Raw genomic sequence first — 24,315 nt, 5'->3', positions numbered from 1 at the left:
GGCTGCTAAAGGAAGACCAGTGACTTGCTGAGCTAGGGGCCAGGTCTTCCTGAGGCCCTCCGTGTGCAGCATCTGCAGACGTGCCACCCAAACTCCTGAGAGCCGGGGTGGACACAGAAGGGGCTCTTCTGTCTCCCTGCACCTTCCTCCCCACCCTTCCTCCTCCTCCAGCACACCTCTGGTTCTCTAGGATGCTCCTACTGTGAAGTCTTCCTCCTTACACACTGGCTTCAGGGTCCAGCCCGCAGGGATCATGGGACTCCCCCTCTTTGAAGCCATTCTTGTTCACACTGAAGCCGATGCAGCACTCCTGTTTCTTCTGAACCTTGAATCTTTTTTTTTTTTTTTTTGTTACTTTCACAAAACACACCTCCCCTCTCTTTGCCCATGAGCACTTGGGGGATAGGAAGTGACACGGTACCCCAGACAGGTGTGTGTCAGGGCACAGTCAGCACGAGTCAGCAGGGCTTTGCTCCTGTCCAACTGCCTTCCGTAGCCCAGAGCCCTGTTCTTTCCAGAGTGTGGCTTTGCCCATGATGTTTGGGGATGGGTGGGGTGGGAATCAGGCTTTCGTGTACAAGAATACTCTTTCTTCTTTGTGTCACCAAGGCGAGGCTTTGGACCAAAGGGAGGGAGTTCAGTCCCCCATCTAAGCTGGTCCCTCTTTGTACAAAAAGGCAGCCTCTTCTGCCCAGCCTGTGGGGCCCAACTCGGGATGAGTGTGCTGCAAGGTATTGGGGTTAAATGATCAAAAGTTCCATGAAAAATCCAACCAGATCCCTGGTGGGAGGGAGGTAGCCAGGTAGTCAAGGTCAAGCTGGCATGCTTAGCTGAGGGGGTTAAGCCTTCATCGGGGCAGCAAAAACTCAGGAGTAGACCAGATTCTAACCTTGTCCTGAGGTGCTGTCACACACTGGCCATCTGTTTCTTGGCTATGTCCACGATGGCTCTCTTTGCACACACTGTTTCCCAGATCTTTGCCACACAGAGCTTGGCTTGATTTCAGTGTGGTTGGAAGCATGGTTACTAGAACTGTCTTATCTGGTTTGGATCCTGGCTGTGTGACTTTGGGCAAGTGCGTTCAGCTCTCTGGGCATCGCTACTTCATCCAGGCTGCTGAGTTGGTTTCAGCTCCGTAGGGCTCACCTCTGTCTCCCAGATTCCTGGGACAGTACCTAGCACATAGTCGGTAGGTTCCCAGTAGGTATTTCTGTAACAGTTGCTACTTGCCTAGCTACCTTTGCTCTTGATTTGTCCCAGGACCTCCGAGGTACAGAGGGAAGTCACTAGACTCATGTGACCCAGCCCTCTGACTCCCAACCCTCTGGTGTTCCAGACTTAGCAGCCTGCCTAGGCTGAGCCTTGGGACACCTCTGTTTGGGGATTGCTGTGTGCCCCAGCTCTCTTCTGCCTTAGGGCAATGCCTGACCCCCACTTCCTCTGCCCACTCCCCAAGTCCAGCCCAGCCACGGAGCAGCCAGCTGGGGCATTTTCCTTTCTATCTCTTGTTTGTTCTTTGTGATGCTGGAGATGAAACCCAGGGCCTTGTGCATACCGGGCAAGCCTTTGTCACTGAGTCACACTCAACCCCTTCCTTCCTGTTTCTTCTCTACTGCCCAGCTGGCCAACAGGTCAGGTCCAGCCACCTCCAGGGAGTGCTAAAGCAATTTGGACCCAACCCCAGACTTGCCAACATTTTTACGAGAAGATGACAAGGTGGCCGTGGAGGAGACCTAACTTGTGCCTTCACCACCTACCATTTTCTCAGAGGCCACTTCTTCTCAAAACCTCTTTACCTGCATCCACTTTTCCCTCTAAGCCACATGCTAAGGAAGACAGCCTGCTCTGGCAGGTCTCATCTAGAGCTGGCCCAGCCCTTGGATGGCACCAGAGTCATAGTCTGGGTGCAATGACATCTGGCCCACTGCTCCGTGGCTGTGGGATCTGGGGCAGAACCACACTTTCCGGAGTATGGCTTCCTGATCTGTGAAAGGCAAGGTTGTATGAGGTGGGCTCTGGAAGGAGAATGCCAAACCCCAGGCAGGCAAGGTGCCCCGTCCCAGACGTGGCATGCTAAAACCATTCTCCAAGTGGAATTCACTTTCACTAGGACCAGAATATTGTTGCTTAATGTTTTTGACTTGGTTCCAGACAAAACAATGCCGGGCTTCCTGGTTGACCCCATGAGGACAAACTATCAGGCCTGGAGGCTGACCTGTCAGCATCTCCAGAGAAGCCTGGTCCTGTTCTTTGCTGTGTTCACCTTGGGTGGCCTGGGCCAATCCTCTGACCAAAGGAGACAAACTTGTCCTGATGCTGAGTTTTGCTTCTTTCTTTGTGTTCGACTTGCATGGTGTTAGAGACGTTGAAAAAACGTGTCCGTGTGTGCGATCCTGATCTCTTGAGATGTGTGGAGGATCTGGTCCTAGTGGACCCCAGTCCCAGGGGCAACTGCAGCAGTGGTCCCTGATCTTCCCTGCGGCCTCCCTGGGACTGCTATCCTGTCCTTTAACCACCAAGCCTCTGGAGGCATTTCGGCCTGCCATGCTTGGGTTAGCATGCATGCCAGAAATAGATAACCAAAGGATACAGACCACATGATTCAATTAAATGATTAAATCTTTTAAAGGTATACTTTTTATGAGAGAAAAAAAAAGACTGTCTTCGATTAATTTCCTTTTTCTTTTTGGCTCTGTGCTGGGGATCAAACCCAAGGTCTCCTGCATGTGAGAGAAGTGCCCAATCTCTGTTTTCTTTTCAAAAATGTTCACCCCACTCTGAGGGTAGACCTGTACTCAGCATAGCTCACTTTATCTGTTTGTTTGTTTATTTTGTGGTATCCTCAGTTACTGGGGCCAAGGATGCACCCAAGGAATATACCTGTGACACACTTCTGTTGGGCCCTCCTCCTCCCTGAGCCTGTACCTTGCCTGGAGTCAGAGGCAGTGCCCTGAGGAGCCCCTTCTGCTCCATCAGATGCCCCGTTTGGTAGAGGAAGGCCCAGTGCACACAGCACCATCTTCCCGCCATGTCTGTGCTGTCTTATATGCCGACCCAGCCCAGCCCCACGTCCGGGGTCCAGCCACCTGAACCCTGTCTCTGTTATGTCATGTGGTCCTTCACTTCCTTGTTCGCCCTTGAGGTTAGTTCCCAAATTTGTCAGCTGGCCCAATTGCTCGCAGCTGACTTCTTAAAGGCACCAGACCTTATTTCACTTTGTGAGATTGCCATGGTGACTCATGATAGCCACAAGCCATTGACGGCATCAATTTTGGAGGCCAGAACTGGCTTGGGAGTCATTCACAGCTCAAGTGGCCTCTTAGCCACTGTGTGACCTTGGCAAATGACTTCACCTCTCTGGGCCTCATCAGCAAAAGGAAGCCAGGAGCAGTGCCTTGGAGGGGGGTTACCCAAGAAAAATGTGTTACCAGGTACTCAGCACTGGCTGAATAAACGTGCGTGCAGTCAGCACTTGTTAAACGCAGCTTAGTTTTCTGTATAATATTTTAAAAATTTACAATATACATTTATGCTGTGTACAATATGATATTTTTATGTGAAATGACTGGCTTTGAACTCTCCAGCCTCCTGACTCACCCTCCTGTGCACGATCACATCCAGCTAAGCCTTTTCTTTGTGTATAACTGAAGTGTGGTGCTGTTTGATGAATGCCTCCCCAACCACCACCTCCCTTTCCTTCGTTTTAAACAGTACAATGCCTGCCACTGAGTGTCATAAAGTCTTGGGTTGTGTGACCTGTGCAGGCCATGTGCTGACGTTCTATGGACGTCATTCTATTTAAATCCCTGTGAGGTATTACTTTGACTTCCATATGTAACTAAGCGAGGAAACTGAGGCTCAGAGAGGTTATTACTTGGCCTTGGATGCACAGTTTTGTCATGGCCTCTATAAGCACTGAACCCCGGGTCTGTAGTGGACAAGGAAAGGAGGATGGCACAGAGGCACCTGCTCTGGGAAAGACAGGCAAAAGCTGGAGCTGTGGGCTTGATTCCGCCATGCACCAGTGGGCTGAGGGCGTTTGGGTTCAGATATGCCCACCCCCCGTGCAGTGAGTGGGTGGCCTCCTGCCTCCATTCTGGGAGCTGCTCCCCAATCCATGGAGCATGTTGTTCAATCCGAGCCGTTTGCTGAGACGTGGTCAGCTAGCCAATGTAGGCCAGGGAGCTTGCTGGGAGGCACGTTGGGGTGTGTGGAGGGCACACCAAGGGGGAGACGGACCCCAGCCTGGGCTGAGAGGTCCTGCGCTGCTAAGTTAGGATGGTAAGGGATTTATATCATTGTCCCTACCCCGTGGGAGGTGGGCTTTGTATGTGAGCTGATCCAGGGTCTGCAGGGGAGCTGGGCACAGAGAGTCTCTGAGCTTGGTTTCCCCACGCTCTGGATGGAGGTGGCAGATGCTGAGGAGGCAGCCGCAGCAGTGGCTCAGCTCACTTGGGCCCCTGTGGTCCCACTGGAGGCAGGCAGGCGCCATGTCACCTGACCCCCCAGCACCTTTGCAGGCCTTTTCCTCTGGCTCAGTAGCCCCACGCACAGTGAAGACCTTTCTGAGCTGTGCTCAGTGCTATAGCAGTGAGGCAGACCAAGGTGTGAATTCAGCCTCTGTGGCTCTCCTACCCCCATGTGTATAGCCTCAGCTTCCCACTGTTGGACGTGGCTCGGCACTGGAGTGCTTGCCTGATGTGTGCAAGGCTTTGGGTTCAATTCCAAACAGGACAAAATGGAAAAAAAAAAAAAAGTCTCTTTCATAAGAGTGTTTGATGAGGGATAGGAAACCATATTTATAAACAGCTCAGCCCAGTCCAAGTACTCAAAACTCTGGTGTTTTTTAAAACCAGCTGGGGAGCGAAGGTGTGTCTTACAAATCCATGGTGTCATTGGGGTGAATCTCTACAGGTGTGCCAACACTCGACCAGGTGATCTGCACGCAGTTTGGAAGTCAGGCACAGCTGGGACTGAGACAGAGTTTTTCAGTGGGCCAAGGAGGAAGGCTTTATCCCAGAGCCTGTGTATCAGAGTCCATTCTAATCGTGTAGCCACAACCTAGAGGAAACTCTGAAAATGGGGATGGATCTGGTACAAAATAGCCCTGGGCCCAGTGCCAAGAAAAACAGCTCCTGTCTGCAGGGAAGCAGGCCTCTGAGGGGACCGGTGCCTGTGCACTCCCTGCACTGCGAGGTGACCACTTGACCACTGTGGGGGTTGGGAGTCTGCAGAGATGGATGACATACTCCAGGGAGGATGTCAGGTGAGGTCAGGCTGGGCCCACAGAAGGTCAGTGAAGGCACAAGCATAGGGTTTGTGTGCAGCATGGTCTCTGTTGCTACTGGCTCAATTAGGTGACCTCAGAGTGTCTGGGCCTTGCTGTTTTCACGCTGAGTAGGATGCAGGCTTTGAACACCCCAGGGTTGGGGTGGACAGTAAAACAGTGATAGTAATGGTGGCTGCTATTTAGGGAGTCTAAATATGAACCATGTATCATACACAGTTCAAAGCAATTTCTGTATACCCCTCATTTAACTCATGACTCTCCATGAGTCATGACTGTCCCCACTTTACAGATGAGTACACTGAAGTCCACAGAGGTTGAGCAATTTGTCTGAGGTCTTGCAGCCAGAGCGGGGGTTGTCAGCTCTTGGGCTAGGGTCCACATACTTCAGAGGGCCTGAAGAACCACTAAGTCAGCCCTGTGGGGCTGCGAGGCCATGCTGCAACCTGGAGGGCCTGGGGGGCGGGGGTGTGTGTGTGTGGGGAGCTGTGTTTCCCTCCAGGAGTGATTGCAGGGTTGGGGTTGGGGGTCGATTACGCTCTGATCAGGTTTTTAAAGTTGTCTTCAGCTGCTGCATTGAGAATAGACTGGGGGGGTGGGTAGGCCAAGCAGCAGGGAGACCTGTGGGGAGGCTGTTGCTGATGCCCGTGCAAGGGGCTGACAGGCCTGGAGCAGTGATTGCCATAGCAACGGGGAGGATGTGGGTGGATGCCAGGAATGTGTAGGAGCAGGTGTGTGGGTCTCGCTAGAATGGTGTTCCACAAGGGCAGACATCCTGGAGGGGGGGAAGGGAACCTGCCTCTAAGTTTGACTCTATCCAGGCCTGAGTGAGCCTAGGGACTGAGCAATGTCCTCTGTGGACAGTGGCCCTCTGGAGTGCAACCAGCCTGGTGGGGGTACAAGCAGGACATCTGGGCTCTGCATCCTCTAGGGCAAGTGGTGTGTGACTGGTCCCACAGCAAAAGTGTGTCCCTGTGCCTAGTGAGAAAGGTGATGGGGATGAGACCGCAAATTCCAGGCACAGGACAGGATCCTGCTCGGCCTCACTCAAGCTTCCCTCCATCCTGGTTCTTCTACCACGTGGTGGGACAATGGGATCCTGAGTGTGGAAAAGGCTGGAGTCCTTGTTTTCTAAGAAACCAGAGTGTAGCAGAGTCTTAGAGAACCCCAGTTGGCTGCCCCTTCCCAAATTTCTAGAGGTTCTCTTGAGTGCCGATGTGGCAGATGGGTCTGGGGACCCAGGAGGCAAAGCCAGCACCCAGGGGCAGCCACAGGGAAGCAGACCCTAGAGGGGTCCAGGCCTTTGCCATTCATAGCTACCTATGAGGTTTTGAAAGCCTCCTCTCCTCCCCTTCCCATTGGAGGATGTAAGCAGAGGCTTAGATTTAAAGGCCAGGCCAATCTTTAAAGTCCTCCGGCCCGAAGACCAAGAAGGGTGGACCCAGCCCTTGTCTACAGGAGGCTCTGGGTCATTCCCTGCATGCACCTGGCCCAGACGGGAGTAAGTACCACATCCTCCAATTATGTGCCCCCCAGCCGGCCCACAATGAGCCGCCTAGATAACCATCGGGGGCTGCGGATTAATGCAGGAACAATGCTGGCCGCACGGGCTATTTTTACAGTGGCCATGGGCCTGCCGAACCCCGCGCCCGGCCCCGAGGGAGCAGGGCAGAGAAAGGCCGTGCGGATGCTCCACCAGACAGAGGAAGGGCTCCGTGGGCTGCCCAGCGGCTCCAGGAAGCCTTTCTCAGTCTGCTGGCTGCCAGATAGTGAAACAATCGGGGTCCCCCACCCCGAGTGAACCTGGGAGAGGAAGGAGGCGTGGGGGAAATAGGGGTTTGTTGTTGTGCAGAGCCCCTGGAGGCCGGGCTGCTGGGTGGGGCGAGGTCCACACGTCCCCTGTGCGCATCCCAGGGCCTCACGCCAGCCTGCAGGCTGGGACCAGAGGTTCATCCCTTCCAGCAGAGCTGAGGTTTGTGTTTGTCGCTGGTTTCTTATGGATGTCATTCTGGAAACCTGATGTCCTACTCTGTGCCAGGCACAGCACCAGGCGTAGTGTACAGCGATGAACAAGGCAGACCAAGTCCTTGCCCCTGAGCCTGTGTCCCCGTCACCAAGGAGACAGCTAGGGAAGGAGTGAATGAACGGACAGTTCTCAGGTAGGGCAGAGTGAGGAAGAGCCACACTGGAATGCTCTGGAGCCAGCCAGGCAAGCATGTCCTCCAAGCCAGGGGACAAGCTGCCCATGGGACAGCCACATCTGCTCCAGCTGGTGGTCACGTGAGGCTCATAAGTCCCGGGTGTCCTGGCCCTCCAGTTTTTTGAGAGAACCTTGAAATCTCTACTTCTCTCCGAAATCTGGCATTTCAGTGTTGGCTACTAATTTGGATCTTGAAAGTAGACGAGGTGCATCCCAGAATGCATGGCTGTACCTTGGCTACCGTTGCTGTCATTAGTTGTATTAGATAAGGAAGCTGGGGTTCAGAGAAGGGTGGGGAGGCCTACCAGCTCTGGTCCCCAACCTCTTCTGTATTCTGTGGCCTCTGCTGTGCTGTGGGTGAACTCTGAAGGTAGGGACCTGGCCTTGACACTGGAATTTGGTGTAGGGTGGGCCACCTTTATCTGGTCTTTTTTTTTTTTTTTTTTTTTGGCAGCAGTGGGGTTTGAACTTAGGGCCTCATGCTTACTAGGCAGGCACTCTTACTGCTGGAGCCACTCCACCAGCTCTTTTTTCGAACTGTTTGCTTATGCTGGCTTCAAACTGTGATCCTCCTGATCTCTGCCTCCTGAGTAGCTAGGCGTGAGCCACTGGTGGCTGGCTTTATCTTGTCTTTGATGGCTAGTCGGGCCCACCTCCTGCATGCACAGACGGCGGCCCTCAGGACCAATCTCCCAGGGTGAGGCCTGGGACCTGAGGAAGTAGAGGAAGAAGAGGCTCTGCCCTGGCTGGCTGGTAGTGGGTATCCCTTGGACTTAGGAGGCCTGTTGGTCCAGACCCAGAAGTGAGCCAGAGGCCAAGAGAGCCTGGGCTCTGGTCAGCCAGGGTCAGCAGAGAGTGAGGGGTGAGGGTGCTGGAGATTAACAAGCATTCTTTTTTTTTTCTTTCTTCAGTGCTAGTGATAGAACCCAGGGCCTTCCTTGCATGTGCTTAGCCAGTGCTCTGCCACCAAGCCACATCCTCAGTCCAGACAAGCATTCTTGCACAAGTCTCAGTGCAAATGCCTTTTTTCCCTGCTACGTATGACTCATTAACTATTGCAAATATATTTCAGAAATACCCACTTTCTATACTATGATGGAAACCCCATTTATGTGTTCTTTGCAGTTATGAACGGGCCCTTTCTGTGGGTCAGTCTGGTGCAAGGGTGTTAATGATATTATTATTAATGGTGTTATTAATATTATTATTTATGTTTTGGATGGTACTGGGGTTTGAACTCAGGGCCTGGTGCTTGCTAGGCCGACGCGCTACCACTTGAGCCATGCTCCCTTTTTTTACTTTAGCTATTTTTAGTTATTTTTCAGGTCAGGTCTTACATCTTTGCGGGGACCTAGACTTGGACAGCAATCCTCCCACCTGTGCCTCCCAGGGAGCTGGGATTATAGGCGGGTACTACTACACTCAGCTTTGGGGTTTCACTAACTTTTTGTTGTTGGGGTTGTCTTGAATTGCGATCCTCCCACTCTCCACCACCTGAGTAGCTGAGATTGTAGATGTGAGCCACTGTGCCCAACCAAGGAAACTGTCATTTTCTATGCAGATCCTAGATTAGAAGGCATCTTTGTTCTCGTCTGGAGCTATAGGCATGGGGCCATAAGTTGGAATGTGCCTGGAACTGCCTGGGTGTGTTGGACTTTGGAAAAGATGGTGCCTGCATCGGGGTGTGGGCTGATTGAAGTTTGACATTCAGGGACCACAGCCACGGAGACCCTAATTCATCTGGTTAGCAGGTGTCCAGAAAATGCAACCCATTGCTTCTGTGGGTTCCAAGTGTCCCCAACCTGAATCATGAGGTCCCTGCTCCCTAGAGGGGGTGTGGATGGCTCCCATTGCTGTACACGGGCTGATGAGGGGACGCCAGCCCCAGCTGCAGCCTGTGCAGGTGGGAAGTGGTCCACGGTGGGACAGGAGACACTGTTCGGAGACACCCAGGTGGCTGGTTAACCTCACATCAGTCCTGTTCTGTCCCCCATAGAAACTGAGGCCATGGCCACCAAGGAGAAGCTGCAGTGTCTCAAAGATTTCCACAAGGACATCCTGAAGCCATCACCAGGGAAGAGCCCAGGCACGCGGCCTGAGGACGAGGCCGAGGGAAAGCCTCCACAGAGGGAGAAGTGGGCCAGCAAGATCGACTTTGTGCTATCTGTGGCTGGTGGCTTCGTGGGCTTGGGCAACGTCTGGCGTTTCCCATACCTCTGCTACAAAAATGGTGGAGGTGAGTCCGAGATGGGGCTGCTGGGGAGCTGGAGTGTCACTGGAGGTGAAGACTGAGGCCAGAGCATGGGTGGCCTGTGTGCCTCACCTCCTCCCCATTAGCCTGCCACCCCATGTCCTTTGCCCTGTGTCCATCTTAGTCACAGGATTAGCAGGCATAGGATCAGGGTACCATTCTGTCAGGGTCTTGCTGTGTTACCTTCAGCAGTTCCCTCACCTTCTCTGATCTTCTCATGTGCTCTCTCTGAAGAGCTGGGGTGAGGTCAGGCCCTTGTCATCCAGTCCTCACTCACACTCCCCTTCCTAAATTGTGCCATATTGATGCTTCTTTCATCGGCTTTCAGTTTTCCAACTTCACCCAAAGCAGTCCAGAAAGCAAGCTTCTGGACTTATGTGGAAAACTAGTGCCAAAATGCAAACGTATCCAAGGAAAAAAGATGCAATGAAGATATTTTTTACATGTAAGGCTTCTGTATTGCTAGGCTGATTAGTGAGTTGGTTCGGGTTTTGATTTTTATATTTCTGCCTGCAGAAGGCTCTGAGCGAAAACCTCTAAGGTGTTAAGCTCAGGCAGCCCCTGGTGGAAACTTTCTTGCTGGTGCAGTGAGAAGAGCTGGAAGTGAACCAGACAGGGAGGGTTTGCTGGCCAGGCGGGGCACCAGAGGTGGGCCGCTGTGCTAGAAGAACCACCTTTTGGGGAATTCCTCCTTCGAGGCTACTTTCTTAACCTCTCATAGGCATCAGGTCCCTTTGGGACTCTGATGAGTGTCCTAGATGCTTGCCAGAACAAAGCACACACACTAGATCCAAGCTGCCCACAGTGTAAGGGTTTATGGACACGCGGAAGCCATTAGTGGACACAAGTAGGATCCCCCACCCCATGCCTTGCCCTCCTTTCTCCCCTGGCACCCACCCGGAGCTAGAGATGCCCACTTCCTGCTTCTCACCACTGCCCCTCCTAGACCTTCCAGCCGCCTGCCTGTGCCAGCCTGGGAGGGCTGCCGAAGGCTTCAGCAGGAGGTGGCGAGGAGCCAGGTCCTGCAGGCCGAGTTGTCTCTCCTCAGAGGGACACTGGAGAAGGCAGGCAGGCTGCAGGTCTGCTTAAACAAAGGCTCGGCAGCTTGAAGGTCCTGGTGGACTTGAAGGTGGGGGTAGGGGGCAATGACACTGGAAGGAAGATGACAGGCGGGCAGGGCCTGGAGAATTTTCAACCAACATCAAGAGTTTGGCCTTTGTCCCTATGTCCTTTCATCCCCTGCTCATTTTTCTGATTCTGTTGGCTGAGAGGACTTGGAGTGAGTGCCTCCAGCCTCTGTCCCCATGACAGTCTGGCCTCACCTTCGCCCTCTGCTCACCTGCAGGTGCCTTTCTCATCCCATATTTCATCTTCCTGTTTGGGAGTGGCCTGCCTGTGTTTTTTCTGGAGGTCATCATAGGCCAGTACACCTCAGAAGGGGGCATCACCTGCTGGGAGAAGATCTGCCCCTTGTTCTCTGGTGAGTGTTGAGCTGAGGACTCCTGGGTCTGGGTGCCTCACTTCTGCCATTTTCTATTAAGCGCCTGCTGCTTGCCAGGTACATTGGATCTCCTACCACATATCATTTGACTCTGTGCCTGACACACAGTAGCAGCCAGGCCACTCTGTTGCCATATTGAACCCCTGAGGAGTAGGGGAGGAAGCCGCAGCAGGTGCCGGGTGCACAGCAGCTGCTTAGCAGGTCCCAGCTGTGCCACCTCCCTGGCTGGTTGAGTGGGTGAGCTGGCAGCTGACCAATAGCCCAGCACGTAATAAATACCCACATTCAGGAGTGTCTGTCTGAGTTCAGGTCCCATTTCCTCTCCTTCATGGTTTGGTGACTTTGGAAATACACTTTGTGCCTCAATTTCCTCATCTACATAATAGAAATGATATGCTTACTTCATAGGGTTGCTGTGAAGACAAAATGACAAGAGTTGTGTCAGTGTGCTTTGTGTGCATATGCTGAGTACTTAGTATGCACTCAAAATAATCACTGTTAGGGTGTCATGGGAAGGTTGGGAATATGTGAGAATCTCCATTCAGTCATCCGTGTAAATATCCATCCATTGGTTACATCTTTCTTCCATTAAATCAGTCAGTAATTAGGCCATCCATGCCTTTTCTATCCATCTTCTAACCAGCCACCATACATACACCTAACAAACTGGCTATCTGGGCAACAAATGGATATTCGTCCATCAAGCCAACATCTGTTCATTCAGCTTTCCATCCATCCATCCATCCATCCATTCACCCATTCATCATCTGTCTGTCCATCCATTCACCCACTCGTTCACTTGTCCATTCATCTATGTACCCATCCATCCATCCTGCCAACCAGCCAGCCAGTCAGCCAACCACCCATCCATTGACCGACCAGACATCCATCCATCTATTCATACAGCCAACTGACCACCCATCTGTTGATTAAACATCCGTTTACCCTATTCATCTAGCCATTTGTTCATCCAACTGCATTCATTGCTCTGTCCCTCCTCTATTCATCCTTTGACTCATGCAGCTATCCCATTTCTCTGACTGCCCTTTCACAAGTCCATCCATCCAGGCATCCATTCAACCTGCAAAGACTTGCTGGTTACTGTTGAAGGGCCTCTTCTGGCCAGAGGCCTAGACATACCAGGCCCTTCCAGGTGAGTGTGTGGTCCATGGTCATGGTGGCCGTCTTGTGACACTTGCCTATCTTGCTTGTCCTACTTGCAGGCATTGGCTATGCATCCATTGTCATTGTGTCCCTCCTGAACGTGTACTACATCGTCATCCTTGCCTGGGCTACATACTACCTGTTCCAGTCCTTCCAGAAGGAGCTGCCCTGGGCCCACTGCAACCACAGCTGGAACACACCACAGTGCATGGAGGACACTCTGCGCAATAATAAGAGTCTTTGGGTCACCCTCGGCACCAACTTCACCTCCCCTGTCACCGAGTTCTGGGAGTAAGGCCATCTCGTTGAAGGAAGCAGGGTGGGGGAGGGTCGGGGGGCACGGGTAGGTGGAGAAGACAGTGGGCCTCACTGTCTTGGGAGGGAGAAGGGGTACTTGTTTGGAGATAAAAACATGGTTTTGGTCTCAGACAAGCCTGGAGTTCCCAGTTCTGCCATTTACTGGCTGTTTGCTGTAGGGAAGTCCCCTACCCCACTTTCTGAGCCTCAGTTTCTTTAACTGTCAAATGAGGGAAGTGACTCGTTTCTACCTCATGAGATTCCCCTGAGGATTGTTGCCCCAAAGCCAGGGAAATGTATGTTTGAACATGATACAGTTTTCTTATAAATATATTTTAGAAAAAATTCTCTGTTGTTGCAGAGAAAAATGAAGCTGGAGTAGTTAACTCAAATGAAAAGGTGAGTCAGTAGAGCAAAACTAGGAATCAGTTAGCTTTTGGTGTATAACAACCATCCCTGACTTGGTGGCTTTAGAAAAGCACCCTTCGTTTAGCTCATGACTGCCTTTTGGCAGCCAGGCTGCCTGTTGTGCTCAGCTAGGCTGTTCTGAACTGGGCTCCTTTGTGCGTCTGGGGGCACCTGTCGCTCCTCAGGATAGCTCTTCTGGGGATTGGCTGGCTGTGGCTGGGGTCCCAGCAAGCTAGTCCAGGCTTGTCACAGGCAGCTCTGGAGCAACAGATGGACAAGGCCCAGTGTGTGAACTGTTCTTAATCTCTGCTTGTGTCACTTGCGTTAGTGCCCTGTTGGCCAAGGGAAGTCACAGGATGATCCCCGTCCAAGAGCTGGGGGAGGTAAACTCTACCTCTTCATGACTGTGAGCCTTTTTTGCTCTTGACCGCAGGGTCAGTAGTGTAGGGAAGTACGAATGAGACATCAGAAAGGCAGACGCAGGCCCGAGGCTTGGGGACCTCTTGGCAAGCCCATGCACGGGGAACATCCTTACGCAGTACTTACAGGTGATCAGAAATACAAGGCCATCACTTGCCTCAGGTGTCGTGAGCTCTTAAACTCTGAACACAGCAGTCAGGCTCCATGCCCTCGCCCCTGGAAATGACTGAGATGTGGCCTTGCTGTGGGCAAGAGCAGGCCCGCGCTGTGACAGTCCCTTCCCTGTGTGTGGCGTCCTCAGTTGGTCTGTGTCACTTGGGGGCCTTCTGTCATGTGCTCAAGGGCAGGTCTCTGCACCTCCTGGGTTGGAGGCTCCTGTGGAGGTATTTTCCACTGCCAAACAAAGGGAATGTTAAAAGCACATTCACCACCTTCCCTCCCTGCCCCTAGAGAGCTGTGACTGTGGACAAAGAAATGCTGGCGTGTCATTCTTCTCACTTGAATGGGGCCGAAGGCCACAGTCCTGGCCTTTCTGTGCTGTTGTTGGCACAGCCTGACCACCCAGGTCTGCCCCACCCAGGCCTCTGACACCCTGCCAGCCACTGGGGGTGTCCCTGGGCTGCACTGCCTCTGCTGGGCACCAGCTGCCTGGGTTTGAACCTTTACTCTGCCACTCTGGCTTGGGCAGGTATGGTCCTCTCTCTGGCCCTCAGTGTCCTTCCTTGTACCTGCCGTGATCATGGCACTGTAGGGTGGGCCTGCCTGAACGAATTCCTGCTTTATCTAAAATATAGAGAACCTGCTCTGTAAATACGGGTACCGTTTCCGTGGTGCCCTTTCAGTAGATAACTGCTTCCCAGGCCCTGGGGATGTTTAATCCTGAGGTTACAGAATTTGTTCCTTGGCAGATGCCCAGAGACGCCCTGTTGTACAGAGCCATCCCTTTGTGGCTCTGCCTGGCTCCTCTCATCCAGTGCATGAGGGGTCTTGGTGGAGGAGCTTGGTGTCGGTCCTCACCATACCTTCTCCCTGGACTGTCCCCAAGCCTAGGTCCTCCTGGGGGATTCCAGAACGCTTGCCTTGCCAAATCCCCCCTGGTTCTGCAGGCACCACCCTGGGCCTCTTCAGGGGCCTGACAAATGTGATTGGTCCAGAGAGCACCGGCCTCGGCCTCTTGCCTGCTCCCCTCCCACTCCTGCCTGCACACCCCTCTTGCCCCGGCCTACAGAGCTTCATGAGATTGTTTGAACATTCAGACATTCCGGTCTGTCCAGACCCCTGGGAAAAGTTGGGTCCACCAGCAGGATCCTTGGAAGCAGGATTCGGTGAAGGACCCAGGGCTGCTTCCTGTGAACTTGGGGCCTGAGCCAGCGGACTGGCCGGGCAAGTGCAGCTGAATGTCATGGGGCGAGAAAGACCCGGCCTGCTGCCTTCCACAGTATTCCCTTGTCTTGGGCTTGAAGCAGTGGAAAGAAAGAGAAGGAACAGGGAGTGACCGGGCCCCCCCCAAGCCCTGAGCTAGGAACATGCCGTCATTTCATGTCGTCGCTCTGGAGGCTTCCTAAGTAGGGCAAGTACCGAGGCAGCATCCAAAACTTGTTCAAACCCATGTCCAGTTCATGGGCCACTTGGCTTTTCCTACTTCGGGCACCCAGGGTCTGACCACCTTCCCCATGCCACCCCCATCTCCACTGTCCCGGACGCAGCCTCTTCCTGCTACCGTAGCCATCTCCTTGCGTCTCTATGATCAGTTCCAAATCCAGATGTGTCATGTCTCAGCTCACAACCCTTTTCCACATGTCAGAAAGGAGCGAGAGTATTGTATTGCCATGCAGTAAACCTCACTGAGTGCTGACTCGTCTTACGAGTTCCATGTCTGTACTCCAGAGCAGCAAGTCACTGCCCTTCCATTCTACAAATGAAAGGGCCATAGGAGCTGGGCTTTGAGGGATGTGTAGAAGCTTACTAGGAGGAAAAGGAGAGAGAAGATATTCTAGACAGAACAGCCCATACGGAGGCATAAGCACTCTGAAAGCTATGAGTTTTGAGAATAGTGAGGAATAAGTTCGGCCAGAGCATAGGATTCATGGGGCAATTTGAGGGGGTGGGGCTGGGGCCTTGAATGCTAAGCTAAATTTTTGCTTTGTTCCCTGGGATGAGGAGTCATGAGAGATGTAGGAGAGTAACATGGTTGCATCTGTGTGTTGTGGACATTGATCAGGAAACACACTGGTGGGAAAGAGGCTGGGATGTGTCTTGAGCACTGACTGTATACAGGTTCTCTGAGGGCTCAGCCTTAAGCAAGTCTGGGTTCTCGTTGGGATAGAACTTGAATAATCCCCTTTGAAAATGGCCAGCAGCACTGCGGCGCCTGCTTCTGGGCCGTTGTGTGCGCTGTGGGATGTTGTAGACTCTGAGCTGCCTCAGTGCCCTGCAGTCCAAGCCTGGCCCTGACGTTTTCCCCTTTCCCTCAGTTACCTGTGCCAGATGTGCAGGTCTAGGAAACCAGGGGTCATGGGAGCTGAGACTTCTCCCAGCTTCTCCTGGGCAGAGAGGAGCCTGTTGGCCACCCTGCCAGCCTCCTCCCTGCCGTTCACAGAGGACTGCGGTGGGGACTCTCCCTCCCTTAGAGGAGGATGCAGCTGGACTGGGGCTCACACGGAGCCGGCCTCCTGACACTGGCCAGTGGCTTCACCCCGCCAGGCCCGCTCCCACCTGACTCCGTTGTGTCGCTCAGCAGGACTCGTACTTAGGAGGAGCCTCAGACGTGGGTTTGTGGGTTCGGTAGCACAGATTCCAGCCCCGGCATCGGACGCCTCTAGCGAACTTTTTGTCTGTGTCCCAGAGACCCGGGGGGATGGGGTAGGGGAGCCGTGGGGATGAGTGGCAGAGGGAACAGCTAGTTCCAGGCCTGGGGCAGGATGGTGCTCAGCCCAGGAGGGGGAGTGGGGGACGGTGGTTGAAATGAGTCTGGTGCCATCCATGGGCACAGGTCCCTTTGTGCTTCGTGTGTGCGTCACTCTGTAGTCTCAGACCACCCACGTGGGGTGGTCTCTTGGCCTGGACCCCCACACGCCCATCCTGTCTGCACTACTAAGTCACCAGTCTCAGCAGAGGGCCTCAGACTCCCTTGAGAAGCCACTGGGGCCCCAGGGACCCACACTTTTAATTTGTAATTTAACGCTGAGTGGCTCCGAAGGGGAAGCAGAGCTTCTGCCCGTCGGCCCCGTCCCACTGGTTCTTGCTCTCTTAGGTCACCTTTGTCCCCAGGCCTCCTGCTCCCCCCAGGCCCTGGAGGACAGGCGGGGCCAAGTCTGGCCGAATGCCCTTCATCAGGCTGGAGCCGGGCCTTCCTCCTCGGCTCCTCCAGAGCCCCCTGGGAGCTCAGCACGAATCATTAGGCTCTATTAGAATCAAAGACGTGAGTCATATTTGCAAACAAGCCGGGCTCAGCCAATCTTGCTGTGCAGCTGTCGGAAGGAGGAGGTGGTGGGGAAGGGCCTCGCAGCCCCGTGCTCCGGCGGACGGCCCTTTTATAATTGTTGCCTCCGCCAGTCTCCAGGGGAGAGCTGTGGCCAATAAATGGCTGGCCTGCAGTCAAAAGGAAACGATTTGGCCCACTCGGAGGACGTATTTACATCTCTGAGTGCCGGCTGGACGGCAGCAGGGCGGCCAACTCCAAACAGACGGCCAGGCGATTCTGTTTTGGATCCCGCCCTGGAATGAATCGGTACTTTTCTTGGACAAGAATGCAGCTTACCTCTCGTCTCCTCCCTCTGGGTGAGACACAGGGAAACCTGCAGTGCCAGGGGGCCTGGCCAAGGGCAGCATAGGACCTGACACACCTGGTGGCTAGTGCCCAGGGCTGCATCGGAAAACAAGGAACCAGGCCCAGGTTTACTCTCTGTCTGGGTGGTTTCAGGTGAATTCTGTCTGAGCCTACGTTTCCCCATCAAGCAAGTCACCAAGAATTGTCAATTAGTACTTAGTAGGTGCACACTGCACGCTTACCTAGACAGATGCAGGGCTTGCTGCCATGGGCTGACCTCCTAGTGGGACAGGTAGTGGTGAAGCAGAAAGACGATTGCAATATAAAAGCAATGATAAGTGACAAAAGGCAGGACATGGAGAACCACAAGAGGTGCTTTTGACACAGGCTGGCCAGGAGCAGCTGCTGTTGGGGAAGTTGCATTGGCATGGAGACCTGAGGGGAAGGGGTTAGGTGAACTGTAGAAAATGTGTGGTAAGTGCAAAGGCCCTGGGGCATGGCTCAGCCCAGGAGGAAGAAGTAAAGGGGTGGAATAGAGGTGGTGGCAGAGTCTGGACCTTACGTCTGGTTTGTCCATGATGCTTCCTGTCTGTATCTGTTGTTCTGGTCTTGTTCGTAGGCACTCCCACACTCTTTTCAGGTCTGGGTGGTAAGGGGACCAGGGCACCTGTTAGGTGGAGGCCATGGGAAGTTGTAGGGCAGGAGGGATGAGACTTTGTGGGGTATTGCTGAGTTCTCTCTGGCAGGAAGACTGGGGAGGCTGCTGAAATGGTCCTGGGGTGCAGGCAGGCCTGAGTAGGGGCAGTGCAGCAAGGGGAGAGATGTGGGGGCACAGCACTCAGCAGTTTACTGAGCACTCATTCTCTATGGTGTGAAGGCCCAGCGGGTCCTGGCTGCTGGCGTGTGATGAGGAGACCCTGGGAGGCAGATGCAGAAGGGACTAGTCAGGGGTGGGTGGGGGGCTCTACCGGGATTCAGTGACCCAGATGCTTTCCAGCCTCCATAGCTGCCCCTGAGTTGTTTTAGGAAAGGGCAAGGGTCACTCTGGGCCTGAGCCACACTGGGCAGGGGATGGGGGTTGACAGGACACATGCATTCTGTTCCTAGGGTATTTCAGGAATTTCCTATAACCTTTACAAAGTGTATGCCTGTCCCCTCCCCTGTGGCAGGTACCCTGTGCTTGGTTCTTTACTCTCTTCACTTTGCTCACTTATTTTAGCTCCAGGAGCTGGTGCCTTCTCAACCTACCCAGATCCTTCTTGGGGCTGTGTAGCACTGCATCATGGTATACTGAGTCGAGGGCTGGTCAGGTTACTTCCAGTCTTTGATGGTGTAGACATTGTGTCTTTGGTCACCCGTGCAGGTGGCACTGTAGGAGTTGGTCTTGGGAATGTATTACTAAGAAGACCTGCCTTGGGTTGTGCCCGAATGACGTGGTGTGATCCTGTACAGGGGCTACTACCGATAATAGAAGGACAGGTATCTCTCTCAGCCTTGTCCTGGCCTCTGTAGGTGCTCAGCTGTTGAGAACACACCAGCATGGCAGCCTCCATCAGCAGTGGGCACTGGTGTTTTGCCAGGCCATCTGTCTGGTGGTTTAGGACCAGCAGGATCTGGGCCTTTAAGCTTCTTGGTCAACTTGCCCTAAAGAACAAAAAGAAATGGCCACTTGTGGCTGGGTGTCTTGTCCACATGTGCTGAGCTCCTGCTGTGTGTCTGTGCGTGAGACACCCCCTTGTCCTTGGGGTACATGGAGCCTGGTGTGCAAGACAGACGTCTCACCATGTAGGAGAGAACAGCGGAAGGCAGGAAGGACTCCAGGATGAGTCATCAGAATGCCAGCCGAGCTGGATGCACCTGGCAGATCAGAGAGAGGTCACCAAGGGGTGGTGTGTGCAAAGCGGCAGAGGTAGGAAGGTGCCCTTCCTCTTCTCGTGGCCCTTCACCAGGGTGGGTGGGCTAGGGGCCCCTGCCACGTCGCAGAGGACTGACGAAGGAGACTGTTTTTAAGACCAAGGCACTGTTTTCTTTTAAAATCAGCCCAGCAGTGAAGAGTCTAGATAGGAGTCAGCTAGGCCTAGGGTTGGGTGACAGCCGTGCCTGCCACCTGCTGACTTTGTGACCATGGGCAAGTGGCCCCTCCATCTGTAAAGTGGGGCCAATTACCTCTGCCCCTTGGGTCAAATGAGATAATCAGGAGAGGCCTTGGTGAATAAGCAGATGCTGGCTGCTTTTGTTTTATGGGCATCATTATCATGGCAGACACTGTCCCAGGTGGGTGTGGGTGGGTGCTGGTCTTACTGTGACCATCAAGAGAAAAAGGAAAGACGCCCCTCCTTCAGGCTTGTGAGTGCGGGTGGTTCATGGAACCTTCCACAGTGATATGGGCACCTGCCTTATCCCAGCTGGCTCATTCATCCTTGCAAAAGGTGCGGTGAGTACTGCTGTGTGCTGGGTGCTGTTGCAGGTTGTGAGAACACAGCCTCGTTTGAAGGAATTGTGGGTTTATTCAAGGTCCCCATGTTGAGGCTTCTCTGGAAGAAAAGGAAAAGAGATGGAAATGGGTCCTAGCCAGGGAGTATTTAAGACCTGGAGCCACAGGCTGCTGAGAGCATGGGATGTTCTGGAATGCTTTCCCAAGCAGCAGCCCAGGCAGGAGCTGGCATTCCCATTTGATGGAAGGACAGACGGAGGCATGGAGTCTGTCTACTCCTCAGGAGCGAATGGTCTTTGGTCAGGGCTGTTAGAAGGAAACACAGCTTCTCCCAGGGACGGCGAGCACCCAGCGTGTGGGGGCCTGTTTAATGCAGTTAGCAGCGTGCAGGTTCAGTGCGCAGGTAACCTGGAAGACCAATGGCAAAGGCTAGTGCCCAGGTATTTGTTGAGATGGGGGGGGGTCTCACTAACTTTTTGCCTAGGCTGGCCTCGAACTGTAATCCTCCTGATCTCAGCATCTTAAGTAGCTACCAGTGCCTAGCTCAAGGCTTTTATTTTGGAAGAGATCTGAATAACACTCGGGTTATTTTATTTTGTTGTGTTTTGTTTTTGAGCTAGGCTCTCACTGTGTAGCCCAGGCTACACGGACTCTTGAGTCCGTGATCCTCCTACCTTTGCTTCCCAACTGTTGGGATTATAGGTGTGAAGCACCACGCCTGGCAAAAGTTGGAGTTGGATAAAATAGAGGGATGGGACAGAGAATGTTGGGGGAGGGTAGTTACCCCATTTAACAGATGAAGAGACTGAGGTCTGATGGCCAGGTAGCTTGCCTAAAGTCAGTGATTGAACAGGGAAGTTGAGATTTGAACCTAGTGTTTGGCCCCCAGTCAACACTACAGAAGGTTGTCCTAAGGTCCCATGGTCACCACAGATGAGGAAACTGAGGCTGGGGTTCCATGACTTGCCTGAGGCCAGGCTGGATTGAACCTGAGTTCAGCTGACTTAGGAGTCAGAATCCATCCCCCTCTTTGTTTTATAGTGCTGGGGTCGGAACCCAGGGCCTTGTACATGCTAGGGCAGGTGCTCTGCCACTGAGCTTCACCTCAGCTCTCCCATCCCCATCTGACTTCCCAATAACTCTGTCCCAAGAAAAATGGGTCCCCTGGGGCTTGTGATATGCAGTACCTGGGATCAGCCCCACTGACCTCTCACTCTGTTTTCTTGAAGGCACAACGTGCTGAGTTTGTCTCCCGGAATCGACCACCCGGGCACTCTGAAATGGGACCTTGCTCTCTGCCTTCTCTTAGTCTGGCTGGTGTGTTTCTTCTGCATCTGGAAGGGTGTCAGGTCCACAGGGAAGGTAAGCTGGACTCTTGTCCCCCTGCCTCAGAGACAGCCATGCTGAGGCTGGTCTCAGCAGAGTTTCCCACCCTGCTGGCCTGCCCGCCCACAGTCAGCCGTAACTATAGGAGGGAGGTGCCATGGTGGCAGGAGGACAAACTGGTCCTCTGGAAAGAGTAGGGAAACAAAGCCCTGTTGGTGGTGTAGCCCTCTCGCAGTGTTCATGCTTCCTCCATGTCCGATTTCGAGTATTCAGTGACATTCCCAAATGTCTCCCAGGAGCTAGCCCACCACTGCTGCTTTTCCTCCTCCAAGTGTTGGCAGTAAATGCAGACGTTAGCAGTTAACTAATGTTGGCATCATGACCTATGATAACTGGGAGCCAGAGGCACTGCGAGCTCACCAGCAGCCAATGTGGACTCTGGCTTTGCAGAGTGGGCCATGACAGTCAACATCAGCAACACCAGGGTTTGATGGAGCTGCAGAAGCAGGGGTTGCCTGACATCACCCGAGTCAGGGGCTCTGCTGTCACGCCATCCCTAGATATTCTGGATGTGCCTTACAGTTTGGGCAGCCCTGGTTTGGGTCCGTGCTGCTAGGTCAGATTAATTGAGTTGTAGCTAGCCTTTCAACAATTTCTGTTTTGGTTGTTCAGGAAAGCGTTAGCTAATAATGAGCGTTAACCAGATGTTAGCTGTTGACCAAAGTCCTGGTCTGCAACAGGAGCATTTGCTGCTGCTGATCGACGTGTCACAGAGTTGAATGGAGCCATGAACAATTGTGGCGGCTGAAAATTAAAATCTTAGCTTGGAAGGAAGGTTTTTAGGTATGTTTAACTGGTGTATTGGCGACAGTGAAAATGGGACCTGTTACCAGTGAGAGCCAGGCAGTTCCCTGGTAACCAGGGCTCTGGCTGAGGGCCTGGCTTTTCTGATGACAGAGGTCATGCAGGGTGCTCTCGTGAGCTGAATCTGGGGCACAGAGCCATCCACAGGGATTGGCTGATGAGCCTTTCAATGTCCTAGTAACTTTGGCCCCTCGTTCACACTGTAATGCGGGCCATTGCTTTAAGATTTAAAAAAAAAAAAAAAAAAAAAAAAGCAGTGGGGTTGTGGGCATGGCCCAGTGGTAAAGCACCTGCTGAGGAAGCAAGGGCCCTGAGTTCAAACCCCAGTAACACACACACACACACACACACAACCAAACAAATTAACAAAATCCCCATTAGTCAAAAGTGTCTCTTCAGGAGGCATTTGAGGGCATCGAGGTGCAGTGGACGAAGTAATTTGGAGAAAGGCCCTTGGCTGCCCCAGCCACCTACTTATTGCTGAGGACGCTTCCTGGATGAAGGCAAAATCGTGGAACAAGATCCCAGAAATCAGTCCAGTCACCTGCTGGACATGACGCGGAACCTCAGGGTTGTGGAGGCAGAAGGGAGCGTCCCTAGAATTGGCGATCCTGTGCCCTGTGTTAGTCAGTTTTCTGTTCCTGTGACAAATACCTGAGAAAGTCAATCTAAGGGATGGAAAGTGCATTTTGGCCTCTAGCCTCAGAGGTTTCAGTCCATGGTTGCTTGGTCCCTTTGCTTTTGGGCCTGTAGCGGCACTGTACGTCATGGTGGGAGCACACAGCAGAGGAAGTGATGGTCTCATTGTAGCTGGGAGGCTAAGGGAGAGAAAGGAAAGGGCTGGGTTGCAGCATCCCCTTTGAAAGGATGAAAGACCAAACCTTCAACATATGGACTTGGGGGCCCTTATCCAAACTCTAGAACCCCAATGTCTTCTGCCTGTTGCTCTGGGAAGAGCTACTCTCAATTCTGAACCCCGGTCTGGAAAGGAAGCCATCCAGGCCTTAGAAACCCGTGCCAGCTCCTCAGAGAGCACTGTCACCTTATGCTCTCCCACTTCCTCCTCCGTCTTTTGACCACACTATTTTATTGCTTTTTAAGCAACAAGAAAACAGACCTGGAGAGGTTCGATGACTTGTCCAAGGTCACTCCCTCACCGTTGAGCCTCAGTTTCCTCATCTGTAAGTTGGGTAGTAGTGAGGGTTCAAATGAAGTGTGTTAAACACCCAGCACATTGCTTGGCACAGACTGTCCAGTGAATGTTAACTGTCTGCTACACTCTGCCTCAGTTTCCCCAGGTGGAAGCAAATCTGGTGCTGAGCAATACCAGAGACGTAATCATTTTCTTGTGCGCTGCTATCTTTCGAGCCTCTGCTCTGTAGGAATGAGGCTAGGGATCCAGTGTCCAGGAGCTGACAGCCCAGTGGGCAGAGTTGGTAGGAGATAGGAGTCAGACACTGACAAGAGCAATGGAAAAGAATTAAGTGGTAAGGGACAACAGGTGGCCAGGAAGGGTTCACTGAGAAAGTGACTTTTGGGCAAAGATGTGAAGAAGTGAAGAGTTGGGACCTGAGGGGGATTCCAGGTAGAGAGAACAGCCAGTTCAAACGCCCTAAAGTACGTCTGGCCAGACCCATGGGGAGCAACCAGTGTGATGGAGGAGGCTGAGGCCCACTAGGCGCCATGAGCAGCATTGAGATTTAGCACAGCACGCAGGGGAACAGAGCCAAAGTCAAGCGAGAGGGTGCCAGGCTGCAGCTGTGGCCAAGAGAAGACGTGACTTGCCAGAGGTCCCCTCACTTCACCCTTAGGGACACCCTCCTCTGCAGGGCAGGCGTAGTTCCCAGAACAATAGCAGGGCTGGGTCAGCCCAGAGAAGCCAAGACAAACAGCCAGCTCCATGGACTTCCTCGAGCTCAGCGCTGAGAGGCTGCCTGCCTGCCGGCCTGTTGTAGCTTCCAGCCCTGGCCACAGACCAGGTTCATGGCCACCCTGGGGGTGGATGGAAGGAGGGCCTGGGCTCCTGAGGCTCAGGACCTGAGTTCACGTAGCTCAGCCTCCCCAAGTAGCAGACAGACTCCTTTACTGGAGTATTTGATTCTCCCACAAGAGAATTCTCCACAATTTAGGCCATGGCTTAATTTATCCCACAAGGGGCGACTGCTGTGTAGCATGGCTAAGCTGGACACGGCTCTTACTATTGTTTAGCAGTTCACTTAATGCTCCTAACATTCGCTCCTGTGTGCAGTTAATAGTCCTGTTTTGCAGATGGGAAAACTGAGGCCCAGAGAGGTTAATTAACTTTCCCAACATCACAAAGCTTGTCAGTGACCAAGCTGAGATTTGGACTCAGGCAAGCCTATTCCTGACCTGATTCCCCCCCACCCCATTTGT

The 24,315-nt window shown here is 53.1% G+C and overlaps 1 protein-coding gene across 5 annotated transcripts in view; it reads left to right on the top strand.

The window, feature by feature from the left end:
• Slc6a6 (solute carrier family 6 member 6) overlaps positions 1-24,315 on the top strand; it is a 76,927-nt gene that overhangs the window by 29,743 nt on the left and 22,869 nt on the right. For all 5 annotated transcript variants that reach the window (XM_020175672.2, XM_020175675.2, XM_074044494.1 and 2 more), the window contains 4 exons: positions 9,484-9,723; positions 11,084-11,218; positions 12,463-12,694; positions 20,961-21,093. In XM_020175672.2, coding sequence (XP_020031261.1) covers positions 9,484-9,723; positions 11,084-11,218; positions 12,463-12,694; positions 20,961-21,093 — 740 coding nt within the window. The remainder of the gene's footprint in view (positions 1-9,483; positions 9,724-11,083; positions 11,219-12,462; positions 12,695-20,960; positions 21,094-24,315) is intronic.

The sequence above is a fragment of the Castor canadensis genome, chromosome 10 (genome assembly GCF_047511655.1).
Source record: "Castor canadensis chromosome 10, mCasCan1.hap1v2, whole genome shotgun sequence".
In the NCBI taxonomy this organism is placed as follows: Eukaryota; Metazoa; Chordata; class Mammalia; order Rodentia; family Castoridae; genus Castor; species Castor canadensis.
This window is presented reverse-complemented; position numbering and strand designations above follow the sequence as displayed.